The 27643-nt window shown below is 41.8% G+C and overlaps 1 protein-coding gene across 1 annotated transcript in view; it reads right to left on the bottom strand.

The window, feature by feature from the left end:
* Ccdc192 (coiled-coil domain containing 192) overlaps nt 1-27643 on the bottom strand; it is a 191811-nt gene that overhangs the window by 149073 nt on the left and 15095 nt on the right. The window contains 1 exon segment of the mRNA XM_021214973.2: nt 14262-14360. Coding sequence (XP_021070632.1) covers nt 14262-14360 — 99 coding nt within the window.

The following is a 27643-nucleotide window of genomic DNA, read 5'->3' as shown; positions in this document are numbered from 1 at the left end:
GGAAGTTAAAGGCTGGTATGTTGAAACTACAAATGTTACTGAAAGAAATTAAATAAGACCTAAATACATGGAGAGAGATCCAATGTTCATAGATTAAAAGATTTAATAATGTCAAGTTGCCAACACCACTTATAAATTAAATGTAACCACTATTAAAGTTACAGATTTTATTTCAGAATGAACAAATCGATTGTTTAACTCTTATGGAGTACCAAGGAACTCAATTATTCAAAATTATCTTATAGAAGATGATGATGTAGGACAAATACCTCCTAATTCCAGAGCTTACACAGATCTGTAATAGTCAATATAGTGTCAGGCTGGGACAAGGACAGACATATGAACTGATAGAATATAATTAAGTCCAAAGACCTAACAGATTTTTGTGTAGTATGCCAAAAAGATTACTATGAAGATTTTCTTCAAAAAGTTATTAGGACAACTAAGTAATATATTGCAAAAACCTGGTATTCGACCTCTAGCACAATTTATATAGAAATCAACTCAAATGAATTAATGACTAAATAAGCAAAGCTATAGAATTATTTGGTGATAGCATACTATTAAATGTTCAAGATCTTGGACTTGGCAATGCTTGTCTTATGGTTTCTGATGCTTTGGTAACACACCATGACCAAAGCAACTTTGGAGAGGAAAAGATTTATTTGGCTTTCATGTCTCCATAACAATCTCTCATGAAGGAAAAGCAAGGCAGGAAGCCAAGGCAGGAACCTGGAGGCAGGAGCTGATTCAGAGACTGTGGTGGAGAGCAGCTTATGGGCATGCTCCTCATGGCTTGCTCAGCCAGCTTTCCTACAGAACCCAAGACCACCTGCCCAGGGGAGACACCTCCCACAGTGAGCTATGCCCTCCCATATCAACAATTCAGCAAGAAAATATCTCCCAGCCTCACCTACAGCCAATCTGAAGAAAGCAGCTCTTTAATTGAGTTTCTATACCCCCCCAAAACTCTATTTTTGTGAAGTAGGCAAAAGATAACCAGCACAATTAACCCTTTCTCAGAATAATATCAGATCTCCTCAAAAACCATAAAAACATGCAAGCATAGAACATATATGCATGTACACATACATATGCATATACAATATATATGTATGTATATGCATATTTTTTTCAAGTACTGAATATAAATAACAGTCAACCATGGTTGCTTTATCAAACAAAGCTACCTTTTAAAATTAATGGAAAACCAAGGGCATGTCATGATCAGCACAACGTAAGACAGTTCAGGACCAAGGCAGCAGATTAGAAACCAGAAGATACTTAAAGGAATACTATGCAGAGGAAGAGAGTCTCGAGTCTCCAACACAAGAGTGCAGGAAAGAATAAATTTCATGAAGGGATTAGGCAGACAAAGGACAGCAGAGAGCTGTTACTCTACCTCTCAATAAATATTCCTTGCTCATCCTTACAAACAAGAAGATGAAAGGTAGGACCCTATCAGGTCCAGCACACCCCTATTCGTAGGGAAGAAATAAGGAACAAACAATAATCCAACCAACTAGGAAACAACCAACAAAATCATAGTAATCAACGAACATCTCTCAATAATAAAGGTAAATGGCCTGAAGTTGCCAGGAAAGAGAAGTTGACTGGTTGACTGGATTTAAAAACAAAACAAAACAAAACTAACTAGATCCAACTATCTGTGGTCTCCAGGAAACAGATCTCTCTCTCTGATAAGGACATTCACAGTCAAAAGACAGAACGCAACCTTCAAGTGAATCGTAGTAGAAAGGCAGGTTGCATAGCTATTCTGACATCGGATAGAATAGCCTTCGAACCAAAACTGAGTTGCAAGAGACTGAGAACATCACTCTATGCTAAGGAAGTGAAAAGTTCACTGAGAAAGTGTGACAATTGTTAATGCATATGCACCGAATATTGGCATGCCCAGTTTCATAAAAAACAAAACAAAACACTAATGGACATAAAATGTCAGATTGGTCCTGGTACAATGCTGGTGGTTACCATGTATTGCTTTCATTTTTAAATCGGTCATCCAAACTAAATACCAACAAAGAAACCTCCACATTACATTGCACCAGGAGACATAAAGACAGTCCCTCATGGAGCATGAATGGAGCAGACATTCTACTCAGTATGCCCCGGAGCCTTTTCTATAGCACATTGCATTCTATGCCAAAAACACATCCTACCAAATACAGAGAAGCAAAATAATCCTTTTTTTTTTTCTGATAGCTTTTCCCCTGTTTATCCCTTGAATCAAAGCCCAGCTTGAGCACAGAAGCCACATGTGGAAAGGAGCTTGGCTTTGCCCAGCCCCGGCACTTGAATCATGGCTGAAATAGTAGTCTACGCCTGCATGTCATGTTTGTCTGATATGCAGGCATAAACTACTATTTTAGAAATAGGCATATAATACAGTAGAGACACCTGAAGCTCAAAGAGAAGACTTTTACCAGTGTTTTGAAAAGACTCCGTTCCAGGATGTTGTCTTGCCTACATGTGGTGCTTGGCCTTGTGGCAGGTATCTTACAAGTTGGTACACATTTGGTGTGTAGAAGTGGGTAAGGCAGCAGTGAATGGTATATATATATAAATATATAAACGGTAATATATATATATTTCAAAACCAAATTTAAAATGTGTCATGCTTAATGTGTCCAAATATACAGAAGAAGATAGGGCAATGTGGGCAAGATTAAAGAATCTGTAGCTGTCACCAGCCATGGCAATTGCCACATTGAACCCCTCATATGGAGAAAGGTTGCATACATACACCTTGGTGGACATACATATACCTCGGTGGACATACATACACCTCAGTGTACATACATACACCTCGGTGGACATACATACACCTTGGTGTACATACATACACCTTGGTGGACATACATACACCTCAGTGGACATACAAATAGCACTATTTGTCTAGAATCACCCACCAGGTGCCTAATGATATATAACATAGTTTTAAAAGTAAGGGTCCAGCCCTATACATTTATCGAAGAAAACTGGGACTATAGGAGCACATGAACATATTAAAATCGTATCAGGAAAGTCGGGCCAGATAAATTGTCAGGCACAGTAGACTGAGGAAAGAGAATGACATCCCCACTTTGACCTCATAAAGAGGAGGAACCACATTGGTGACACCCAACGGACCTCTCTCTGACCCCCATGAGAACTGTGAGCTCGATTTAGACTCTGCCACTGACATGGCTTATTCAAATCACCATCCATCCATCCATCCATCCATCCATCCATCCATCCATCCATCCATCCAACTACACATGAATCTGTCTGGCCCTGCCGTTCACTTATCTGCTTGATTGGTCATCTGAACCTGGACCTGCCCTTTGTCTTACAGCTTCCTCCACACCGTGCTTCTGAAGCTCCTAACTGACTCTGTTACCCAGGTCTTAGGTAACACAGCAAATCCCCAGACTGAGCTTGTCATCTTGTTCCTGAAGAGACAGACTATCTTTGCATATCTGTGCACTTCTGCCACTCGGGCTTCTAGGAAACTTATTGAATTCTGCTGTAGAGCCCTTTAATCCCTTTGCAAGTATCCTGCAACATAGATAGGTGATAAATGATGGATAGATAGATAGATAGATAGATAGATAGATAGATAGATAGATAGATTAGATAGATAGATGGACAGACAGTTATAAAGAAGTAGAAAACAGATAAAGTTACTGTGTGCCATGTAACATGTCATCTGAGAGTTAATACTAACAATTAAGATTGGAATAAGTAACCTGTATTTGTCTTGTCCAGAGATATCAAAGAAAGTGGGAATATTTGGCATATTGCTGCCAAGAAACCTCTATACCACACAAACATATGTATGTTCCTGATGTATGCAGGCATGTATGTATGTAGCTCCCTCAGGAATTCCACCAGGCTATTCATCTGTCTGACAGCCTTATAAAACTTCAAAGCATTAGAGAAGAAACTCTGGTCATGACTCAAAAATTTCTTGTCCACAAGACTAGATCCCAGAAGTGAACTGATTGCAGATTCATTGTAGGGACCAAGAGCCCATTGCTAGTACACAGAATGTCTCTAGGTTGGATACATTCACAGAGCAACTTCATGGAGCATAAAGCAGGCTCTCTCTGATGATGAGCATCAGGAGTCGCCTTCCTGCTCTTCACATTGGGAAAGATGTAGTTTGATATCTTTGACCGCCCCCTCTCCCGAGACAAGGGGTAGTCCCTGACCTAAAGTCCCTATTTGTCAATTTGAGGGATTTAAAGGAAAGGTAAATAATTTCAGGAAAGCCCCCTGAGGGTAAGTACTGCAGAGAAACCCTCTTTGAATGAAGAGGGCAACTGTCCCAGATGAGTTTTAAAGCAGGGAGTGGCTGTTTTCACTAGCATGGATTTACAGTTCAACTCCCTGCTACTTCAGAGTCTGTGAAGACCCGGAAGAAGAGATTACAGTCACAATGAGGACTTACTAATAAATGATGGGAAATGGGATGGGGAAGACTCTGCATGCTAGCCTCAGGATGACACATCCCCTTTTGTTACCAAGAGAAGCCAGGTGTGGTACATGCTTAAGAGGAGACAATGAAGTGAAAAAACATTCTGGGGGCTGGGGGGGGGGGGAGTGTTGTTTCTTTGTTATTGGATACCAGACACAAACACAGACACAAAAACTAAGCAACAGGAAGATATCCCAAGGTGGATGACATAGGACAGAGATAATACAGAACACGCAGAAGTCCTAGAACCTGAAATGAAAGTCCAAACCTGATCAATATTTCTCCCTTAGCATGAACAGGCAAGGATTTTCTTTCTTTCTTTTTAAAAATTATATGTTCTTTGTGTACTCTCAGGAATTTTCATCATTGGCATCTGCACACTATACCCTGAAGTCAGTTATTCTCAACAAGCCGCCCCGACTCTTCAGAAGTGCACATGCCACACTAAGGCACACTCAATGGAGGTAATTTCCTTGAACACTCTGTGACACCACCAAGACTCTGACAGCCACCTTAAGCTACACCAGCAGGGCTCTGACCTCCTCTTGCCTTACACAACTCTGAAAAGGGCACAGTTCATCTCCGAGTTGAAAATGCTCCCTTTAGTATCAACAATGCAGTATCAACTAAGGGCATGTCTGAGTGGGCCAGGGTTGTGAAAATATGCTTAAGAAGCTGAAGACAGGCAGTGGGTGAAGAGAATTTTCTAATGGGGGAGGACAAAACAGCCTCTGGGAAACTTAGATGCACAGTGTCTAGTGGGAAGGAGAGTGGCTTGGAAAAGCACCGTCTCCTGGTGTGGGCGGGTCTCTTAGGACGCATGGTCTGTGCACAGTGAATAGGACCGTTTTTATTTCATTGATTCTCTCTTACTAATTGAGGGGATGTTTCTTGTCCCATGATTTAGTAATCAGTAGCCCGTGTCTATCAGCAAGGGAGGAGATTCAGTCCCTCCTTAAGGGTCCGGCTTAGCATTATTTGGTGTATCAATAAAACCTACTTGAATTTCCTTTGCATTTTATATAAAGTGATTTCAATCATGGGTCATGATCCCAAACAAAACATGTTTATAAATCATATGCTACAGAATCACAAAACCAGCAGCTTTTAAACATTTTCCCCCTGAGAACCTTTTTGTTTTGTTTTGTAAATTAAGGCAACTACCCGGGGCTAGTAAGGTCAATTATCTTAGAAGGGAACCTACGACTGCCCCCCTTCTTTCGAACTGCATTGTAAAACTTATCCTTATACCCACAGACAAATGTGGCTCTCACCCCCCTCCCCCATCAAAGAAGCTTGTCTTTTCAACAGAGACCATTACAGAAAACTGGTCAAAAATGCAGAGATACCAGATCAAGGACTGCCCAGCCCCACTGGATACATCTTTAACACAACTCCTGTATCTAAGGCCAGAAAGATTGTAAGAGCCAAAGGACAATGATGTCTGCTATGAGATGGTGCTCCATAACTGACAGGAAAGCTACACGATATGACTGCCTAAACAAGACCTTAACAGTGAATGGTGCCATCAATAGGTAAGCTAGCCTGGAAACAGAGAAACTCACAGGGCCTCAGACCTAGATAGAGGGACTACAGGCACGTAGAAGAGATGAGAAAGAAGTATCACTCTCCAGTGATGAACTCCTTAACTGGTTATCTCACGCAGAGTGGCCAGCCCTGAAATCATATACATGCAAGTTACAAAAATGGACTCACCAGGTTGTATTTATATGGTGTGTGTGTGTGTGTGTGTGTGTGTGTGTGTGTGTAGCAATATAATCAAAGAAAAAGAAGTCATGAATTTGTGAGGGAGTGAGGGGTATATCTGGGAAAGACTGAGGAAGGAGTCATGGGAGAGGCTATAGGAGTAAAAGGGAAGGGTATAAAATTGTGTGATTATATTTTAACTTAAAATCAATTTAATTTAAAAATATGATGACTTTTAATATTCTAAGTGAATATTGAGGCTCATAAGGATCTTTTGTTATATTGGTTTTATCTGCCAGTGTTTGCTATATTAAGAGTAAAACCATTTATTTTTTAAAAAGTCCACTGGTTCATTTCAAAATAATAAATACTGCATATGCTAACATAATAACATATTTTATTTAAAACCAGAGATGGTATCCACTGCTACTCTCATATCTCAGAGGAAGGTGGCTCAATACAGATTCAAGACCAACCTAGTCTACACAGTTGAGTTCCCAGCCAGCCAGGACTATGTGATGAGTTCCTCCCCCAAAATCAAACAAAACATAAATCAGTACCACCACCACCAACAACAATGTTAAAAGAATGTTTTCCATTTTCCAAATCATAGTATCTTTCTTGTAGGGGATAGCTGGGTTTTCAGATGGGCTTCTCTGTTGTGTTGTATAGACACAGGACACTCATGTCTTCTCATAAAAAGATGGTAGTATTAAAAACTCAATAACTTACTGATAATGTAAGGTGAATAACTCTACATTTGAAGATAGCCATGCCCAGGGTCCCTGGAAGCTCATTTATAAAACCATCCCCAGACTGTTGCTTGCTGTTATTGTCCCCACTTAAATAACTTCACATGACTGACATTTGTATAGCTCCAGATATAAACAGTGAACTGTCCCCATGGACGGCAAACAGGAAATTTATACCCAAAACATATAGTCATCTAACATTTTCTCCCTGAAACTCGTGGGACTGAAAATGAGTATAAGAAAAAACTATTTCTAAGAATGGATTTAAGGCTACTGTGCAGCTTCAAAGGCTGAAATCTCTAAGATCTAAGTAAGCCAAGTCACAACCCTGATGGGTAAACAGTGCATAGCTTGAGGAGTAACAAGCCTCCAGGGAGCCTTTCTTGGGAAACACAAAGTCTTTTCATGTAAAGATTCACTTATAAGATAGTGAACATCAAGTCACAGCCGTCTGCATGTAGGAGACCAGACCTGAATCCCACTTTTACTCCGTTAATCACTAAACACCTCTGATAGGTATTTCTTGTCTCTGCTTCCTCCCCTTTGTCACTGTCTTAGATCCTTACCATTCTAAAACTAGACTATGACAAGTACCTGTACATTGAGCTGTCCTTCTCAGGAGCCTCAGCTTTGTCTCTTGAATCTGAAGTTGCCCCACCCCCCTCACACATTTCCTCAAGCCCCATTGCCTGCATGTCAACACCAACTGTTGTGTTGTGTCTTTAAGAAAAAGTCAGGCTTGCCTGATGCCAATGCTCATGTTCTCCTTTTGGAGGAAGTGGTGCCTAAAAGACCTGGAAAGGTTTCTTGAGGCTTTATGAATGAGGAGGAAGGACAAGAAAAGATCATAGGAACAGAGCAGGGAGCTTCCCAACAGGGCCCAAGACAAAGAGTGCTAAGATCTGATTCTGAGGGACAGACTTTTTTTTTTCTTAAAGAGAACAGGTGGTATATTAAAGATATTATAAATGCCGTAATTCTGTGGCTCAGAGAACTTGATGGTCTTGCAGAGGACCCAGGTTTGGTTGTCAGCAACCACATGGTAGTTCACAACCATCTACAACTCTAGTTCTCCGAGATCTGGAGATCTGATGTCCTCTTCTGATTTGTTTGGTTACCTAGCACATATGTGGTTCACTTATGTACATGCATACAGAAACTCATACACATGAACAACAAAAGCCATAGGAAAAGAAAAGAAAATGCCAGGAATAGTTGGAGAAACAAGCACGAGATACATTAACAAACACAGAGTTGACTCTGACAGCAGCGAGATTGCTAAGTTTGGATTTTAAGCTGAGAAGAAATGTGGGGTGTGGACAGTTTTTATGCCAGGTACAATACTGGTAAGTCACTAAACAAGGACCATAATGGATAAATCAGTAGTTCCTGCCACAGAGGGTGGCCTGAAAGGGGTGATAATGGAAAGAGGAAAAAAAATGGATCCAAGAAGGACATGTTAGGTATAAGTCAGAATAACGTGAGCCAGCTGTCTTCCAGGTTTAATATAACCAACTTCTCTCTCTCTCTTTAACTGTCAGTGGCTATGATTACCCACAAGAGGCCCAAACAAGGTTGGGACCATTGCCCTCTGAAGGAGGGACTCTCTCATTCTATAGTCTAGCAACTTTTTTTCTACTAGATGGTAATTTCATTCCATTACCAGATTGTTGGGTATAAATTGGACAATGTAAGAGCAAAAGTTTAAGTCCAGAAGATGCGAGATTTTTACTGACAATTTATGGGCATAGCCACCTGTAAGTTGATTATGCTTTTGCAAGTAAACAATCACTCAATGATTTACCAAGAAACCTTTTTTTCTTTTCTTTCCTTTCCTTTCCTTTCCTTTCCTTTCCTTTCCTTTCCTTTCCTTTCCTTTCCTTTCCTTTCCTTTCCTTTCCTTTTTTCTTTTCTTTTCTTTTCTTTTTTTTAATTGGATATTTTCTTTATTTACATTTCAAATGTTTTCCCCTTTTCAGGTCTCCCCATGGGCAACCCCCTATCCCATACCCCTTTCCCCTGCCTCTATGAAGATGCTGCCCCACCCACCCACCTCCATCCTCCTGCCCCCGCATTCCCCTACACTGGGGCATCAAACACCCTCAGGCCCAAGGACCTCTCCTCCCACTGATGTCCAACAAGGCCATCTTCTGCCACCTATGCAGCCAGAGCCATGGGTCCCTCCATGTGTATTCTTTGGTTGGTGGTTCAGTCCCCAGGAACTTCAAGGGGTCTGTCCTGTTAACACTGTCGCTCCCTCTATGGGGCTGCAAACCCCTCAGCTCCTGCCAAGGAACTCTTGAATGGAATTGTTTGAGTCATTTTTTGGTGTCCTATTTGAGATGAGGTGTTGGTTCACTCTCTTGAGGAAAGGGTCGTCCATAGTACTTGTAGAGTGTGGAAGCAGAAATGGCTAAAGGAGCACAGCTTTCTCATTTTAGCCATGTGGTGTCAAGTAGCAATGACCACTAGCCTAGGGGATGGGGAGCAAGGACCGGGACTGTGGTTGAAAGCTGATGCGTTGGAGAGGTAGCACTTGAGTTGACTCTGGCAACCTTGAGGGAACTCTTTAAAAGATATCATGTCTAGGGGCAGGAAGAAAATCTGGGACAACAAAAACTTTGCTTTCTCAGGAGTGTGTACCCTAAACCAGATCACAAAGGGAGAACTGAGAAGGGCAGATGAGAGGCCTGTTAATCCACTGAGGGACTTCCACGTACAAAATGGCATACAATTGCATAGGACTGCTTGGGAAATGCATGAATTATTATAGGGGGATACTTAGAAGAATGCTAGCTCACAGGTTCAAGAAATATTTTCCTGAAAGAAGAAATGAGTGAATGAAAGCCAGGACTTCCGTGTTATGGCTGAGGTACGGCTTAACAGCCTGACAGATCTGTGTGCTGAGAGCTCATATTCCAGAGTGGCTGCCGCAGCAGGAGATTGTTAAGGGGTGGGGTCTGGTGGCAAAGAGTTGGGACGTGAGATCTACATCTTCTGAAAGAATAGCAATAATGCTGCCTCACACAAATGACTTGGGTCCTGCAGAAATGGAGAATTCTTGGCAGAATGTTGTTATAAGCAGCCTGGACACTCGCTCTGAGTCCTTGTGTCACCACTCACCACTGTCCTGTGAGTTTTTGCTGTTGTGATAATGATCCACCATGAGACTCTCGCCAGGGCTAAAAATATGTTGATTCCATCCTTCAGATCGTCTAAAACTATTGACTAAATAAATTTCCTTTCCTTATATAAAGCACTTACCCTCAGGTATTTTACTAAAGCAGAGAAAGAATTTACCGTTGCAGAAGAAACATTATAAAGAAAAAGTAGGTAAAGTCCATGCAAAGGCTATCTGCTCTTATCAAAGTCACGGCTTCTAGAGGACAAGAACTTTTGCTTTCCCTTGTATGGGATAATCACATTAATTAGCACCCAGTCAGCTATTTAAAACTGACCTCAGTTTGATCTTGACATTTACAAGTAAGAGGCAGTCTTCAGTTATGTAACAGGCTAGCCATTCACTTAGCCAGCCTATAACAACAGAAGCCAATCTGTTCTTGGGCCTGATTCCATTCAAAACAAAAAAAAAAAATCTCTTCAGGGACTTGAATTTTTGCCCATACATTGTTCAATTTATACCCAACAACCCAGTCACAGAGTGAAAGTTAACATCTGATAAGGGAGGGGGTAGGTTTTATAATTAAAGCAGGCTCTAAAATCAGTCAAGACTTTGATTAACCCAGTGAGGTTCCACATAACGAGACTTCCTAGTGGCAAAGAGACCCATTGCAAACCAAACTGACTGTGTGTGCTTTTGCTGCATTGAAAGTAGACTTCAAACTAGATCAGAAAACAAAAACTCATTCATAAAAACCTCTGGCTTTCGTACTGGCATGCAGAGCATGATCTCTGAGCATTTCCAGAATGAATATCTCACATACACTTGCATCAGGGGACCTGTTGTTGCATCTGAACAATAAAGATGACCTAGGACTATTGTATTTGGTCACAATCCCAGCACACATCAACATATTTTTAGCCATTCAATACATATCTCAGTGTCTACAGCTTTGTGAGAGATAAATGTTCTTTCTATATCTGAATAAAAACAAATCTAACACCAAGGTTTAAGAGAGAAAAATAATAGGATACACAAAGTCTTTGATATGAAATGTTTAATTACTTCTTGGTTATTAGGATTGAACATGACATGCTAATACTTCAGGTTTCTCCTTCTTTCTGGTCCAAGCTAAAGGATAATGCACACACAAATGCTGGAGAAACAAGACTAAACATTAGCCAAGTTGGTGAAACTCCCAAGAGAAAGTAAACTGCAGGGTCCTCCCTATTCCTCTACTGTGAGCCGGTCCCTTCCACCCACCAGCTGCCACCTGAGCTTCATTTCATTGTTTATTGCACACTCTGCCAAGGGAATCCTCAAAGAAATGTTCCATCTACTTTGGAAACTTAACGCTGAAGAGAAAACCTGAGACCCCCTCCCCCCCAATAAGAATCTTAGGTCTCGTTGTTTAGTTTCTCTCTCTCTCTCTCTCTCTCTCTCTCTCTCTCTCTCTCTCTCTCTCTCTCTCTCNCACACACACACACACACACACACACACACACACACACACAGAGAGAGAGAGAGACAGAGACAGAGACAGACAGAGACAGAGACAGACAGAGACACAGAGAGACAGATAGAGAGAGACAGACAGAGAGACTGTTAGAGAAATATAAAGACAGAAACAAACAGAGAGACAGAGACACACATAAACAGACACACAGAAAGCATGCAAAGACAGACACACTAAGTATGAAGGGGCTACGATCTCTATTTTCTCAAGGGCAAGAGCCCACTGGCTAATTCTCTCCAGTTTCTGCCACGTTTTCATTTCGACGACTAGTAAGCCTCTCTCCACGGCAGCCACACCAGGCTCTTTCTGTGTCTTGTCTATGCCTCGTCGCTACTGCCCAGAAACAATAGCTTGGGAAGGCTTCGGTGTCCACCTGACTTCCTGTGGGCTAACCCTCGCACAGAATCAGGAGAGTTCTTTCACAGCCAGTGTGTATTACAGACTTAACCACTGCAACTCCCCTTCTCAAAGACAAGGTTAGAGCAGAAAGCAGTGTCAGGGTGGAACACTTTGGGAACTATGCTTATATCTGATTGATCTGTTTCAACAGCAGTTGTAGATAGAGGTAGCCAAGTGTAATAAAATGCCCAAACTAATTAAAACCATAATATTGTAAATTTTCATAATGTGTTTTATTCATCATTCTTTCTGTTCCTCACACTGATGCTAGCTTCTAGCTAAATTCTCTTAGTCATACAAGTCTGAAATGTTAAGAACTATGTTAGGACAGTAACTCAGACTCCAAAACCCCATGTTAGCATGTAGCTCACCTGGAGTCCTAGGAGTACCCAAGTTCCTGCTCTACCTGTCCACTGATTCTGCTCTCCGTGAGCTATTTGGGAATCTGGCTTGTACACCTTCCTTCCCCAAGCAGTTCACTAGCCTTTTACTCTGGTAGGTACAAAAAATTTGGATAAAGTCCATTTCCATTTTAGATACTTAATTTCCTAAATGCTGAACAACTATAGCTAATTTCTTATTGTTAAATCAAGAAATTCTTCCGGTTAGGAACTCAAGTATTAGGAGCTATTTGTGTCAAGTAAGAATATTTTATGAAAAACAAGTATTATGAATGAATTGAATCTCATTTATTTTAATAAAAAAAAATCAGAGCTGAAATTATTGATACACTTTTAATCTCAGGACTCGGGAGACTGAGGCAGAAGGATCGCCATGAATTTGAGGTCAGCATTGGATATATAGTGCCTTTGAGGCCACTTGGGCTATAGCAAAAACCTGTCTCAGAGAGTAGGGGGAGAAAAATGGTATTAAAAAGCTTTTGACTGTAAAATAAACAGACACCTTAGTGTGTGTGTGTGTGTCTCTCTCTTAGTTATGCATTCAAAACTGCTCTGAAACTCTGGTCTTCCTCGGGGAGTAGTTTGAAACAGTCTCATGTCAATCATTATTTTCTATATAAGTCCTGGTGTTGCTGTCGTTTGAGGTTTATTTCAGGAAAACAACAGGGCATAGATCTGCAGTGGACATTTTCCCAAGGAAGCACCACAGTTTCATTGATCCAGGAAAGTCCTGTGAAAACCACAGCATCGATTACCGTTGGTCGCTCCACAGTACGCAGTCCCCAAACGAGACAGTTTTCTTATAGAGAGGAAAGAAAATGAAGGCTGCTGAGTGGGTTCCTTTGCATGTCAATTAAAGTTCTCCTCATAACACACAAGCCGCTTCTTTCAAGTCCCTCAGACATTCCTGTCAGACTCAGATGTATAAACCTTGCTAATCTAAAAGCCTCATGAAATAGCTTCTGGCCAACTTCATCCCTAGTCCATCAATCGATGAGAAATTAATACAGATTTCTGTCATTTGGGACCTTCTGTCCTTTGCCCTCTACTCATTATCATCAAGGATGCACATTGGTGGCCTTGCGCCACATAGGACGACTCAGCTCTGGGAAGATTTCTACTGAGTCCATAACGATGAACAATACACTGATTTTGGTTGTGGTTTGACTTTGTTAATTTTTTTTCTTCTTCTTCAAAAGACAGTATTATTAGGAAATGGTACAGACCCTGGTTGAGAATTTCTGATAACCCACACCCACTGTGGCTAAAATCAAGGCCTAGCCGTGTCCAGAGAGCACATACCGTGGAATGTCCAGGCCGTCCACACAGGCCAACCACCGACTATGACCTGCTTTGCTCAATGCTAGAGAAGCCAAAATGGAAGACCCCTCCGCAGAGTCAACTTCCCAGGAACAATTCAAGAAGAATCTGTGTGGTTCTGACAGGTTTTTACTTGCCTCTGAGTTTATTTGTTTATAATGCAAATAAATACACATTGCTTTTTCAGGGAACCCGAGTGCTTAAGGAAGGCCCAGTGAACTCCCAGGAGCTTGAAGTGAAGGAAAACCAAATAAAATCCAAATGTGAAAAACAAAGCTTTGAAGGGCGAAAAGTTCTCTGTACATTAAAAGAAGTGTTGATGGAAATGAAGGAGGTGTGTGTGTGTGTGTGTGTGTGTTCATGTGTGTATGCTTATGTGTGTGTTCACATGTATGTGCCTGTGAGCGTTCATGTGCATGTGTGTATATGTGCGCATGTATGTTCACATGTGTTTGTGTGTATGTGTACATGTGTGCTGTGTCAGTGGGTCTGAGGTTAAAGCATTGACATCTGCTCTCTGGCAGTCCCAGCAGCAGATCTTTCCAGTCCCCATGGTAGGTATTACCTGTTCCAGCAGAGCGCTAGCTTTTTCCTCTGCTTCCTTCAGGCAAATCTCCAAGTGTTCCAAAGAAAATACTGTCTGTCCACTGTCTGGTGAGCTTTCCTTCAAAACAAAAATCAAGGTGTTTTTGTTTGTTTATTTGCTTGTTATTTGGTAGGAATAGTTCCCTGAGTACTTTTTGAACAACTTTATGAACAGAGGCTAAGTTTATTTCATAGACTCACACCAATCTTCTCTTCTTACTATTAACAAAATAGTTTTATAGAACAACTTAGCCTAAAAGAGAAGGTAAAAGATAGGGGACGAGGAACAACTTCAGAACATGAGAATAAAATGGCCCATGTTAGAATTTAGTTAATTTGCAACTTTTGTTCTTCAAGAGGTTACGATCAAAGTTTCACATCCTGGCAGGGGGTGTCACCTGCGTGCTGTGTGTTACACACTCATCCTTCAGGAAGGTCATTTGGATTCAGGGATACACACAGCCTTTGATCTTCACCTGTCTGTCCTGAGAGACCCTTGAGCAAAGATGCCATGGTTAAGAATGACATCACTCTTGCCAAAGCTTAGCTAGTAAGACTTAAGCCAGCAGATAGAAACTGCTCGAAATTACTCTAGAGTTACTTTCTACAAACTATGGCATGGATAGAGAATTGGACCAGAATACGTTACAGACTGGACACTGAATCTTGAGAACGTTCTAACTATTCCTCCACTCATGTGGCAACCACGGTTCATGGATCAGTTTGGAAACTTACAACAGAAAGGCTCCAGTCAGAGCAAGCATTGTGACCTCCCTGGGTGTGGGCCGTTTTCTTGCTGGTGCTTCTGCTGGACAGACGTTCCTGATCAACCCCTACAAAGCGAAAACTGTGGTCCTATGTACTCTAACAGCTTTGTTTTCTCCTCTGGTTTATGACACCACCGGTTTAGCACATGTGCATTTCCTGGTAATACTATATCGCCATCTGGTGGTAAATGGAACCGGCCATCTAAAACAAAACCTTTATTCTGTTTGTATGCAGAATCCTGGGCCTTCTCCCCTGGCCTAGTGAAATCAGTGGACTAGGATAAAGGACAAAGAAAGGTTTCTAGGACACAAGAGGTTTGGCTTCTAGACCAAAATCTGTCCTGTGTAGCTGCTTAGTTCCCTCCAAAATGTGCTTGTAGGGTGATAGACACGTTAGGCCTAGAGCAGTGCTGGTACAGACAATGTGGAGCCAAAAGTCCTCCTAACACTGGGGTAATTTAATAATGTCAAGAGTGGAGTCACAACTGGCAAAATACAGAGAACCCCTGACTGTGGTACCCAGCCCCAAATGACCCATTTGACACAAAATCCCCAGATACCAGGGAAACATCACAGAAGAGGGGTAGAAAAGGTGTAAGAGCCAGAGGACTGACATGGTGCTTTCTAGAAATGACAGAGGAGCTGTATCAGAATCGCAACCCCGTGGATGCTTAAACAAGACCTACAAAATGACAACATCAATAGACAGGCCAAAGTGGGTGCAAGGTCGTTCATAGACGAGCTACAGGCAATTAATGGCTGTTGTGAGGTGGAGACTCAGACTTCTTCAGGGACAACCCCTGCCTTCATAGGTTAACCAGTCCCAAGAGATCAGCCCTAAATCCATATAAGCAACACTGAGTGATCTCGGTAGGATGTGTTTTAAATGTATATACATGTATGTATAGTAATGATATTTTTAGTGGGTGCAAATGGGCTCAAAAAAAGCAGCCTCAAAAGTCGTTCCTGGAGAGTCATGCTTAGAAAGAACCCTGTGGTGCATGACATTTTTTTTTCCAGAAAGAGAAAATCATCAAGAGGCCGGCCAAACTGTGCACAAAAGTGTGTGGAGCCGGTTCCATTACCAGGGAGAATCCTCTGACCTGGAGTTGGATATCAAAAGAAAAGTTTTAAAACTCTGTGTCAAGATCAGCTAATCCATCTCTGGTCCTTTTTCTCCAAACACCCAAACTTCCCCAAACAAGAAATTGAGCCATGTAAGACAGAAGAAGCTCTGCGATGTTGAAACTAACCCGAGCAGACTGGCCAGCCGAGGGTTTTCATACAGACAATATTAGGAACTTATCATACGGTCCAGAATGCAGCACAGCCTCAGGAAACTGTAAAATACAAGGTCTGCATTCTGAACCTGCACCCAGGTGTAGGGAGTTGTGAGTAATCGCCATTACAGGATGGCATTGGCCTTTGTTGTTCATAACTATAATTAATTAATGTGCGCAAGTGCAAGAATNAATTCGCGCCAAGTCACGACCCATCCCGGGGTGTACTTTTGAAATTATGAGCAAGCAGCCAATCAGGTGCAGACACGCCACACTAAGACATATATAAGCTGCACCATTTCTGGGGCTCGGGGTCTTCCTCACGATGTAGCAATAAAGCTTTGNCACAGAAGAATCCAGTTGTCCGAGTGTGTTCTTGCAGGCGAGATACAGCTCGGGACACCCTGGCATGAGCTGCCCTTCCACACGTTCTTAAGCATCCCAGGGGCTCTCTTCACTGACTTAAAAGAAAAAGCTTATACAAAGGCAAGCTCTTTTCAGTAAGTACCAACTTCCAAAACCAAATGAAAAAGTAAAACTTAAAAATATAGAAGTAAGCACAACATGAAGATTTGACTGGAGGGGAACCCTGACTTTCAGAAGAGTCGGAAAGGTGAAATATGGTCGGTCAATGTTCATTTTGATAGGCAGGAAGACAGGAAAACAGGGATGGGTCTCAACTTACGAGTTGAAACCTTTGAAGACACTTCACACTTGTGTTAGTCATAAAAATGAACACTCTAGAGGGTTAAAGAATTGACAGGTGAATTATACTAATGAACAGTTTGTTGCATGAAAACAAAAATTGGATGAGAATTCAGGAAAAGGGAACACTTGCACATTACAGGGAGGAGTGTGACTAAGCTCAGACACTGTAAAAGTCAGTATCATTCCATCCACCTATGCCATTCTGGGGTATTGTACCCAAAGGAGTCCAGGTCAGCATCCCATAGAGATATCTGCACATCCATGTTTATCGCAATGATGTTCACAACAACCAAGCTAGAATCAGCCTAGCTGCCCACCGATGGATGGACAGACAAAGAAAGTGTGGCATATACACACGGTGGGGTTTCGTTTAGCCATAAAGAAGAATGAAATTCCATAAACAGGAAAATGGAGATCATTACGTCATGTCACATGTCAGTCTCACAAAGTGTGGCATGGTTTATCTTGTGCATGGAGGAAGGAGGGGAGACTTGAATATAAGGGGGACATTAGGATTTGAAAGGGAAATGAAGGGAGAATAGGGTACTAGAGGGGATGAGTGTATCAAAGTACATTATAAGCAAGCATGGGAATGAGGTTTTAAAAAGGAGACGGTTACACATCAAAAGCACAGGTGATAATACTGTGTTTAAATGTGACTGGTTCCTCAAAGGACAAACTCTAATAACTCAGTAACTCCTATTTGTAACTTTTAACTTTAGGTCTCTTAAATGTTTCTCCATAAATATCAAGTCAATGCCAATACATGTAGTTCAGATGATCAAACTAAAATACTAATAAATAATTTTAATCATACAGATATTCTTTGATTACAGTAAAGATGCCAAGCTGTATATAGGTGAATATGTATTTGGACCAATAGCTTATTAATGAAACAAACATAAAAACACATAAGCACCAACTTGGTTTTAGCTGTAGAAGTGTCTCACTTGAGAGTTTATAGGAAAACTTAGAACTTTTCCTATTTGTTTATTTTTACGCCTTAACTTCTTTAATCTATCCATGCTCATTCTTTGTATCCTATCGCTAGCTCTTAGTACTTTTATTTCTGTGTCCTTAGATGACTTAACTCATCTGTGTTAGCCATTAAACGTCTTCAAACTTTGAGAGCTGGTTCAAGGTCACTGATGTAATAGACTTGATGTTCTACTCCTAGAACACTGTGTGTGCAGAGGTCACACAGGACTTTGCTGAGCTCCTGATTGAAGCCAAATAAATAGCTGTTGACTGATCAGGAGCTCGGCAACTCAAAGAAGATAGTTGCACAAAAGCGACTGTCCTCCATGCTGAGTCTTGACAATGGCTTCTTTGAGCCATCCTTTCCATGTATCACACCCGTGACACTGGCAGAGTTCACAGTCCTAGGAAATTCTGTCGGCCAGGGTCAAGGATGAGACAGAAGCAGCAGAGGACAAGGTTGTAGCCATGGTTTTAGGTGATGGATTCCTCCATTACAAAGACTAAAGCTTTAACAGATCACAATCAATCATAGTAAATTCATTAAACCAACCTAGAAATAATAGTTTGGTATTAAATCCTTCTAGCTGATTTAAAAAAGCATTAAAGGAGAATTCTCACAGGTACACTTTTGCAACTGCAAGCAGAAAGTTCAATCGGGTATAGAATTAAGCTAGCTAGTACAGCCAATACATGCATGTCTGTTTATTTAAGAGGTTGCTAAAAAGAAAGAGGTCATAGATTCCGCCTTTATGAGAGGATTTTGACACAGTTCATTTTTAGGGACAGTGTCTCTAAAATTTGAGACTTCTAACATGCCAGGTGCCCAGCAGGGCCCCTGCTCAGAAGTATAGTCGCTTCCCAACACGTTGGGGAGTCTCTGAGAGTGTGTAGTGGCGAAGCTTCCTGTTTGGTATCTTACCTCTTCATTGATGCAGTCTGTTCTTTTTCTCCCTGCTTGGTAAACACCCATGGGCTTCTACGTCTTAACCTGTCTTCTGTCTGCTCAGATTCCCTTCAAATTCGGGTCTGTCCCTGCTGACACCACCTCCCTAACTTGTCCCCATTCCTGAGTCCTGTATGACAGACATTTTTCTATCATTCACTCACTCTTGTTTTTCATGATCAGAATTCACTCACAGTGGAACTCTCATCACCTTCTCTGGGGAAACCATGGCTGCCTATATTGGAGTTGCCTTATCACTACCCAATAAGATATTGAAGTTCAAACCACGATGAGCCAACCATAGTTGGAGGCAGCAGGAAGCATCTATCACTGACTGAGCAGATGTGGGTGGGGATGGGGGTGGGGAAACAGCTAGACCAACGCTGGCTGGGGAGCAACCAGCTCCTCAGCTGGGAGAGAGGTCATGTTCTCCTTCTGAACTGACTGTGTGATTTAACTTATCTGTGACTGACTTATCATTTTTTCAATTAAGAATGTTAGTTCCCAGCAGTGATTGAGAAAACTGAAGGGAAGGGACTGTTGAAAGGTGTGGGCATTGTTAAAGTCATAGTAGTCAGGCAAGTTCTAGATATGCAGGCAGCTTTAGCCTTCTCCTCACCTATAGAAGGATGGCAGGGTGGGTGGTAGGGAGCATGACAGATGGATATAGACAGAAAGGTGGAGGTAAGAGACACAGCACAGTCTCTGCCACTGTGTGAGACAGTGACACAGACAGTCTGACCTTTTCACCTCTTTTTCTCTGCTTTCCAAACCATCTCCTCCCTTGATAAAGAGACAAAGGACCAGAGAGCCTGAGGACAGGTGTGGAGAGAATTGCTTTCCTGGAAAAGAGGGAGGGAGAGAGGGAGGGAGGGAGGGAGGGAGGGAGGGAGAGATGGGGGTGGAAAGAGCCAGATAGATGGAGAAACAGGAATTAATTCCATCCCTGACCCTCTGAGGCCAGCCTGAGGGCCAGGCTTGTGCTAAGAGCCACTGTCAGTGTCAGCTGTCATCAAGGAAAGGACAGGAGCAAAGCAGAGGCTTTGCCCACAAAGCCCGACCCTGTCTGAGGTGATCATCTTTCTCTGTTCTCTCTCCCCTACCCCTTTCCCTGGATAGCATCTTTCACCTTTAACAGAGCTGTGGTACAGTATCTGGGAACTGCTGCAGACTAGTACGCTGTCTTGGGGAGGGTGGAATAAAAGGTTGGCAACCCTGTGAGAGCTCGCCCTACTGATTCTGAGGTAACCATTCTCACTGCTTTATGAAGTGCACTTTATGAGAGGCACTCTCCCTGACTTACCTGATGGGTGTTAATTATGAAATGCATGCGTTATTAGGTAGCTTATCTAGGATTACGGTTCCTCGGGCTCCTGGACCAGTTCAAAGTGGAACTGTATTACCTATCAAGCCATCTGTCTGATAGAGAGTGCAGGATACTTGGCATCTCATACAGCAAACAAAACTCATTTCTTTTTTTCTTTTCTTTTTTTATTGGATATTTTCTTTATTTACATTTCAAATGTTATCCCCTTTCCTGGTTTACCCTCCAAAAAACACCCACCCCTGTCCCCTCCCTCCTACCCCTGCTCACCAACCCACCCACTCCTGCTTCCTGGCCCTGGCATTCCCCCACACTGGAGCATCGAGCCTTCATAGGACCAAGGGCCTCTCCTCCCACTGATGACCGATTAGGGCACCATCCTCTGTTACACATGCATTTGGAGCCATGAGTCCCACCATGTGTGCTCTTTGGTTGGTGGTTTAGTACCTGGGAGCTCTGCGGGTACTGGTTGGTTCATATTGTTCTTCCTATGGGGCTGCAAACCCCTTCAACTCCTTGGGTACTTTCTCTAGCTCCTTATTGGAGACCCTATGCCCAGTCTAATGAATGGCTGTGAGCATCCATCTCTGTATTTGTGAGACAATGGCAGGCAGAGTCTCTCAGGAGACAGCTGTACATGTTGGCATCCTCAATAGTGCCTGGGATTGGTGACTGTATATGGGATGGATTCCTCAGGTGAGTCAGTCTCTAGACGGTCATTTCTTCAGTCTCTACTCCATGCTTTGTCTCTGTAACTCCTTCCATGAGTGTTTTGTTTTCCCCTTCTAAGATGGATAGAAGTATCCACACTATGGTCTTCCTTCTTCTTGAGTTTCATGTGGTTTGGGAATTGTATCTTGGGTATTCTGAGCTTCTGGGCTAGTATCTACTTACCAGTGAGTGTGTATCATGTGCGTTCTTTTGTGATTGGGACAAAACTCATTTCTAAACATTCACCTTTCCTCCTGTGTCAGATTTGACTGTTACCAAAAGTCTACAGTACCAAAAGTCTACTGTATCGCCAGCAGAAAGTGACAGAACAAGGGATCAGTGGGCTTACATTTTAATTTAAGAGAATAATGGGAGTTGATGCCACGTCATAGTTTCATCTGTAACTTGTAAATAATGGCCACATTCTTTTTTTTTTTAATTTTCTTTATTTACATTTCAAATGCTATCCCGAAAGTTTCCTATAACCCTCCCCCCCACCTCTGCTCCCCTATCCACCCACTCCCACTACTTGGCCCAGGCCTTGCCTTGTGCTGGGTCATATAAAGTTTGCAAGACCAAGGGGCCTCTATTCCCAGTGATGGCNGATTAGGCCATCTTCTGCTACATATGCAGCTAGAGACACAANCTCAGGGGGTACTGGTTAGTTCATATTGTTGTTCCACCTACAGGGTTGCAGCCCTCTTCAGCTCCTTAGGTACTTTCTCTAGCTCCTCCATTGGGGACCCTGTGTTCCATCCAATAGCTGGTTGTGAGCATCCACTTCGGTGTTTGCCAGGCACTGGCATAGCCTCACAAGTGGCCGCAATATCAGGGTCCCTTCAGCAGAATCTTGCTGGCATGTGCATTAGTATCTAGGTTTGGTGGCTGATGATGGGATGGACTCCCGAATGGGGTAGTCTCTGGATAGTCCATCCTTTCATCTTAGCTCTAAATTTTGTCTCTGTACCTAGATCCTTTCATGAGTATTTTGTTCCTTATTCTAAGGAGGAATGAAATATCCACCCAATGGTCATCCTTCTTGGTTTTCTTCTGTTTTGCATAATGTATCTTCAGTATTCTAAGTTTCTGGGCTAATATCTGCTTGTCAGTGAGTGCATATCTAGTGACTTCTTTTGTGATTGTGTTACCTCACTAAGGATGATATCCTCCAGATACATCCATTTGCCCAAGAATTTCATAAATTCATTGTTTTTAATAGCTAAGTAGTACATTCTTAACATGCTGATTCTTATTAAACAAATCTGGGGAGAATTGCAGCCCCTAAGAGGATAAGAACTTCACAGGAAGACCAACCCAGAGTCAACTAGCCTGGATACGTGTGGCTCTCAGAGGCTGAGCCACCAACTAAAGAACATACATGGGCTGGACCTAGTAGCACATAAGTAACAGATGTGCAGCTCAGTCTTCATGTGGGTCCTGAACAAGCTGAGCAGGAGCTGTCCCAGGAGCTGTCCCAGGGGCTGTCGCCTGTCTGTGGGATAGGTTCTTCTAGCTGGGCTGCCCTGGCTGGCCTCAGTGGGAAATGAAGCGCCTGGCAGAGATTTGATATGCCAGAGTAAGGTATACCCAAGGGGGTCCCCACCCACTCAGAGGAGGAGGAGAGGGGGATAGAATAAAGAATTGTGGGAGGGGTGGCTGGGAGGGGTCAGTAAGTGGGTTATAAAGTGAATAAGTAAGAAATAAATTCATTTTTTTAAAATGCTAAGATTTGTCAGGAGTTATGTTAAACAGTAAGAAATTAAAAACAAGTCAGGCACGGCTGATATTGGCACCAGAGTCACCACCTTAGGGGGTCTGTCAGCTAGAAACATTTCAGGCTTTGGTTGTAAATACAAATAAAAAAGTCGGCGGCTACATTAACACATTTATATTGATTTATAATATATCATTCTGCACTTTGTGGTATTTGTTTTCCCTCTTTGATGAAGAGTTGGCTTCTCCAAGGAAGAATGTACGAATTGGTTATCACATGCCAAACAGCCCACTCTGAAAACATGCATACAAGTATCATCATATGGGCTGAGCAGGTTACATCTGGGAATATACATGTATATACAGACACATACATGCATGCAATAAGAACTAATGAGAGACATACATTTGAAGGTGATCAGGGAGAGTTATATGGGAGGCTTGGAGGGAAGAAAGGGAAGGGGGGAATATATATTACAGTATCAAAATATTATCAAGAAAATAAAATACTATAAAAAATTAAATCAGTAAGTGGCCACTTTAACCCACCCTCAGATATTCCAGTTTGATCTCAAGTAACATTGACCTTGTACGACAGCAGGGCGTGGGGGGTGGGGGTGGAGGAGGGGGGCGGGACCATGGAAAGGACACACCTCCCACATCTTACATTCCCACAAAAAGGATGTGGCTGCCAGGCACCTGGATGCGCCTGACATCAGGTCTGCTCCAAGGTCTCCTCTGTGCTCTAACACAGAGCTCTGCCATTTTGATTTATGAACCTCATGAACTTTTTAAAGTATTTGATGAATTTTTTTTAATCCTAAGTCCGCACACTTGAATCACTTATGTGTATACTTTTGCATATAACTTTAGGATGAGCTCCATCTGCAGTTTCGGAATTAATTATGAAGCCTGTGTTTAGAAGGGATGTAATATTCTGGGTACTTTATTATTATAAAATAAAATACAACTTCTGGACAGATGTTCTCGCCGTGTTCTTCCTGCCTCTGTTATAAATTATGAAAGTAAGTAAACAAATAATATTTTCTTCAACAGGAAATGGCTCAAAAATCAGAAGAAGAAAATAATGTTCTCTTTCTGTTCAGTAAACAGCCACTTTCCAAACCAAACTTGGTCTTTAAAACTAAAAGCTCCCCAGTCACCCATGACAACCTATGTCGGTGCCTACAGACTGAAGGTCTTTCTAGTGAGAATATGTTTACTTCTCAATGAAAAGCAGGGAACTAGAACGAAGCGGGGCATCCCTGCGAGTGAAAGTTGTTAGTTTTATTTCTTTAAAATGTAAAGGGCACAGAGAGAAACGGGGACTTGTTAAATGAGTGTGGAGTTTCAACTTTGTAAGCTGAGGAATTTCAGGAAACTTGCAACAGTGTGAGGTACGATGAACACCGGTGAATTAGTGGATTCAAAAAATAATCTCAATGGTAAGATCTGTATGTATTTTAACATAGTTCAAGAGGAAAATGAAAATAGTCCTACATGACTAGCCTGTAAATCATACATCATGAGAAGAAATCTGTATTACAATAAATTCAACTCTCCTATACTTACTTTAAATGACTGTTGAGAGAGTCAAGTGGAAAAAAAAGAAGATAAAACACAATAAAAACTATAGAAGAGATAATTTAAAAAAAAAAAAGAGCCCAAAGAGCCTGCTTTCTGGGGAAAAAGGGGGCATTTTGATTTTTCTAATTAGAATTAAGCAAAATATATAATTTGATTTTAAACAGTTAAAATACTTGGGGACAGAATCTTTTTCATATACCTCACAGAAGTTCAGATTGAGTACTTGGGCATATCAATCAGCAATTCATTCCACTACTAAATATCACTATTTGAGGAAATAGACATGCAGACAGTCGTCAGACCACGGTATACTTGAGGTGACACAACTGTGTTGCCCAAGATGACCGTGGTGTCCCAGTTACTTTTGCTATGTAAAGTATTGCTACATTCTGCATACTGACAGTGTTCAGAGTGGTGACAAATGTGTTTCTGCCCCTGATGGTTAGATTATGAATACATAAGCATTAAAAAAAAAAAGTTCAAAACAGTGAGCTGCAGGAATAAGACCTTCCCTACTCCCTACTCCAAGGCTGTTCCCCAAACCTCGCAGGGGAATCCTTAGTTGAACTTGCTGTCTAATGAGAAAGTTTTCCTTGCAAGTCTGGCATAGGCACAGACTCTTTATTTTTAACGAAGATCAGAAGGAGAGATGGGTTCTGCACCCTTTTGTATCAGATAAAAGCAGGGCAATAATTTCCATAGTACATTCCAGGCGGATAAGGCAGGCAGAGGGCAGGCGTATGCACTCCTTTTTTTTTTTCCCCTGTAAATTTCCATTTCCTTTAAGCTCTTCCAGTCAACTACTTCTAAGAGGCAGGCAATGTCCTAACAGGAGGTACAGCACACACAACTGCAGCTGCTCAGTGAGGCTCAGGTTCCTCACCTGTGAAAGGAGCTATAGCGTCCATTCAACTTTAGTTCCATGTGGCCATCTGCTGGGCCCCTCTGCCACCTTTGGTGTCTTTGCATTTGGAGAGTTTCTTGTCTTACTAATTCTAGGTCTCTAGTGTGGAAGTTAAGAACTCTTAACTTTCCTTGGCTGCCAAAGCACAGGCAGGTGACTTGGACTCTACCAGACACATCACGAGACTCCAGGGTGGCTGTGATGTGAAAAGACCCTAGGTAGACTAGAAGCTGGTCAGGTAGGCAGTGCCGTGCTGCTTCCAGAAGCTGCAGTGACATCAGAATTGCAGGTGTATTTCACACTCAGGTAAAGTGACACACAATGCCTGGGTCCCAGCCTAGTGGCAGCAGTCACAAGCTTGTCATCAGACCCAACTCTTCTGAAGAACCTTTGGAATACCTGTAACCTTCAATAACCTGTTTTTTTTCTCCATTACAATGAGAAGGAGCCTATTGATTGATTTCAAAGATAAGTGTGACTAACGTGAGGGATTTGAAACGGGAATCACTTATTTGTGTAACCTTAAGTGAGTAATTGATTATTTGATGTTCTGTTTCCTCATCTATGAAAACAGAGGCAGTAACTCCAGGCAAGGGCTTCCATGATGACCCACAGCTACAGTAAGGAAGATGGTAACCGTTAACAGTAAAAGCTCTGCCGATGGTCTTTTTCTGGTGTAGCTTCTGAGAGCTCACAGCTCTGGGAGAGGTTGGGAGAAGATTGTAATGGCCACAGCTTCTCAGAAAGTGGTGACCTTGACACCCGGGGCCTGTGCGATCTGACTCCCTCTCCCTGGACAGTAAAGACAAAGAACGATTTAAGAGCAAATGCTTAGAACTGCAAATAGGAAGATGTAGCCTGTCTCTTCTCCTGCCAGCTAGTTAGAGTCTCACCCAGTTTTGTGTTTTGTTTTGTTTTGTTTCGTTTTTCTTTCTTTCTTTCTTTCTTTTTTTTTCTTGACATGCTCTGTGGGCCTTCTAAGGTCAGGAAGGGAGGAGTCAGTAAACAGTGGCGCAGGGCCAAAGGAGCAAGGTTTTTCAGGAAACTCTGCAGAGACAACTTGGGAAAAACCATCTGGTGAGCTGGAAATGCATGCACAAGGAGAGGAAGAAATGTTATTTTAAAGAGAAACTTTGGCAGCCTCCTTACTCCCTCCGTCGCTCTTTAATTGACAGGATCTCAGCTTTTCTGTGTCAAAGAGTTCAACGGTCCCAATTAGAACTTTGTTTCTTTTTTGTACATTTGTAAAAACTGAGGTTTCGTGACTCAGCAGTATTGCAAAGATCAAAGCTTCCATATATTTGTTCAAAAAGAAAAATAAAAGAAAAAAGAAAAAAGAAAAAAAAAACGAAGTGAATTCTGTCTTGCAGTTTTTTATAATAGGGCCTTTGGTACTTTTTTTTGGATTTAAGATAATTAGGAATCTTAGTGAACTTACTTTTCATGTGTTGGAGACATTTTGCTATTTGGTCATTCTAAGAATTATTTTGTATCATTGTTAATTATTTAAAAAAAAAAAATCCCAGAGGAATTTCATTCTGGTGCTCTGTGCTCTGGAACTCACAGGGGTAGCCAGATGCAGATAGGACAGACCTGAATAGGGCTGTGGTGGGAAGGAGGCTAGTGGTTAGTTTACAGTAGCTGTGGTGGCTGAGGAACTGGTTAGAAACTAATGCCTCAGTGGAATCAAAGTAGACTGTTAGAAGAATATAATGGACAGAGAGGGGAAAGCCGAGGGTGGCTCTGAGGGTCTTAATGCCATGTTTGTCAGACTGTTATCTTCTGGGGTCAAGAATTTATTATAAAAAGCCAACACTCATCAAACAGGAACCATAAAACCCACACGGAGCAGGCCATGTCCTTATGCTGAGAATAAAACCAAGGTCGACTGAGGTCCCTCTGCACTTGCTAGCACAAGAATGTGTGTATTTTACCACTACACTAAAGAGCTCCACCATTCCTGGGATCCCAGTTGCAGCTGGAAGTGCACTCAAACTGCTGCTGGCAGCGAATTGCCAAGATGTTGTATAAAATAAATCTTAAGAACCAGTTCCTTTTTTCAATATTAAACACTTGGAGCTCAGTTATTTTTCATATATACAGCACCTTCCCCTCCTGCAGTTAAACTATGACACAAACTGTAGAGCAGATCATCTTCTATGTTCTATCGACAAACGGAGGGCATCTCACAAGTTTGAGGAATAAATAGTTATGCTACATTGCCTGGGTTTTGCTGTATCCTTTGCATGTGACTTTTAAAATTAGTAACAGCAAATATAGAAATGTAAGCACAAATGAACATGGTCTGCAGGTAAAGAAAAACAAGGACTAAGTATTTGGTTTTTTTTCTAATGTTTTGTTTTACTATGTTTTTCTTCATTTATTATTATTATTATATTCTTTATTTACATTTCAAATGCTAACCCGAAAGTTCCCTATAACCC

This window comes from Mus pahari, chromosome 15 (assembly GCF_900095145.1).
Source record: "Mus pahari chromosome 15, PAHARI_EIJ_v1.1, whole genome shotgun sequence".
Taxonomy (NCBI): domain Eukaryota; kingdom Metazoa; phylum Chordata; class Mammalia; order Rodentia; family Muridae; genus Mus; species Mus pahari.
Note: the sequence above shows the minus strand (reverse complement) of the source record. Positions and strands in the feature narration are given on the sequence as shown.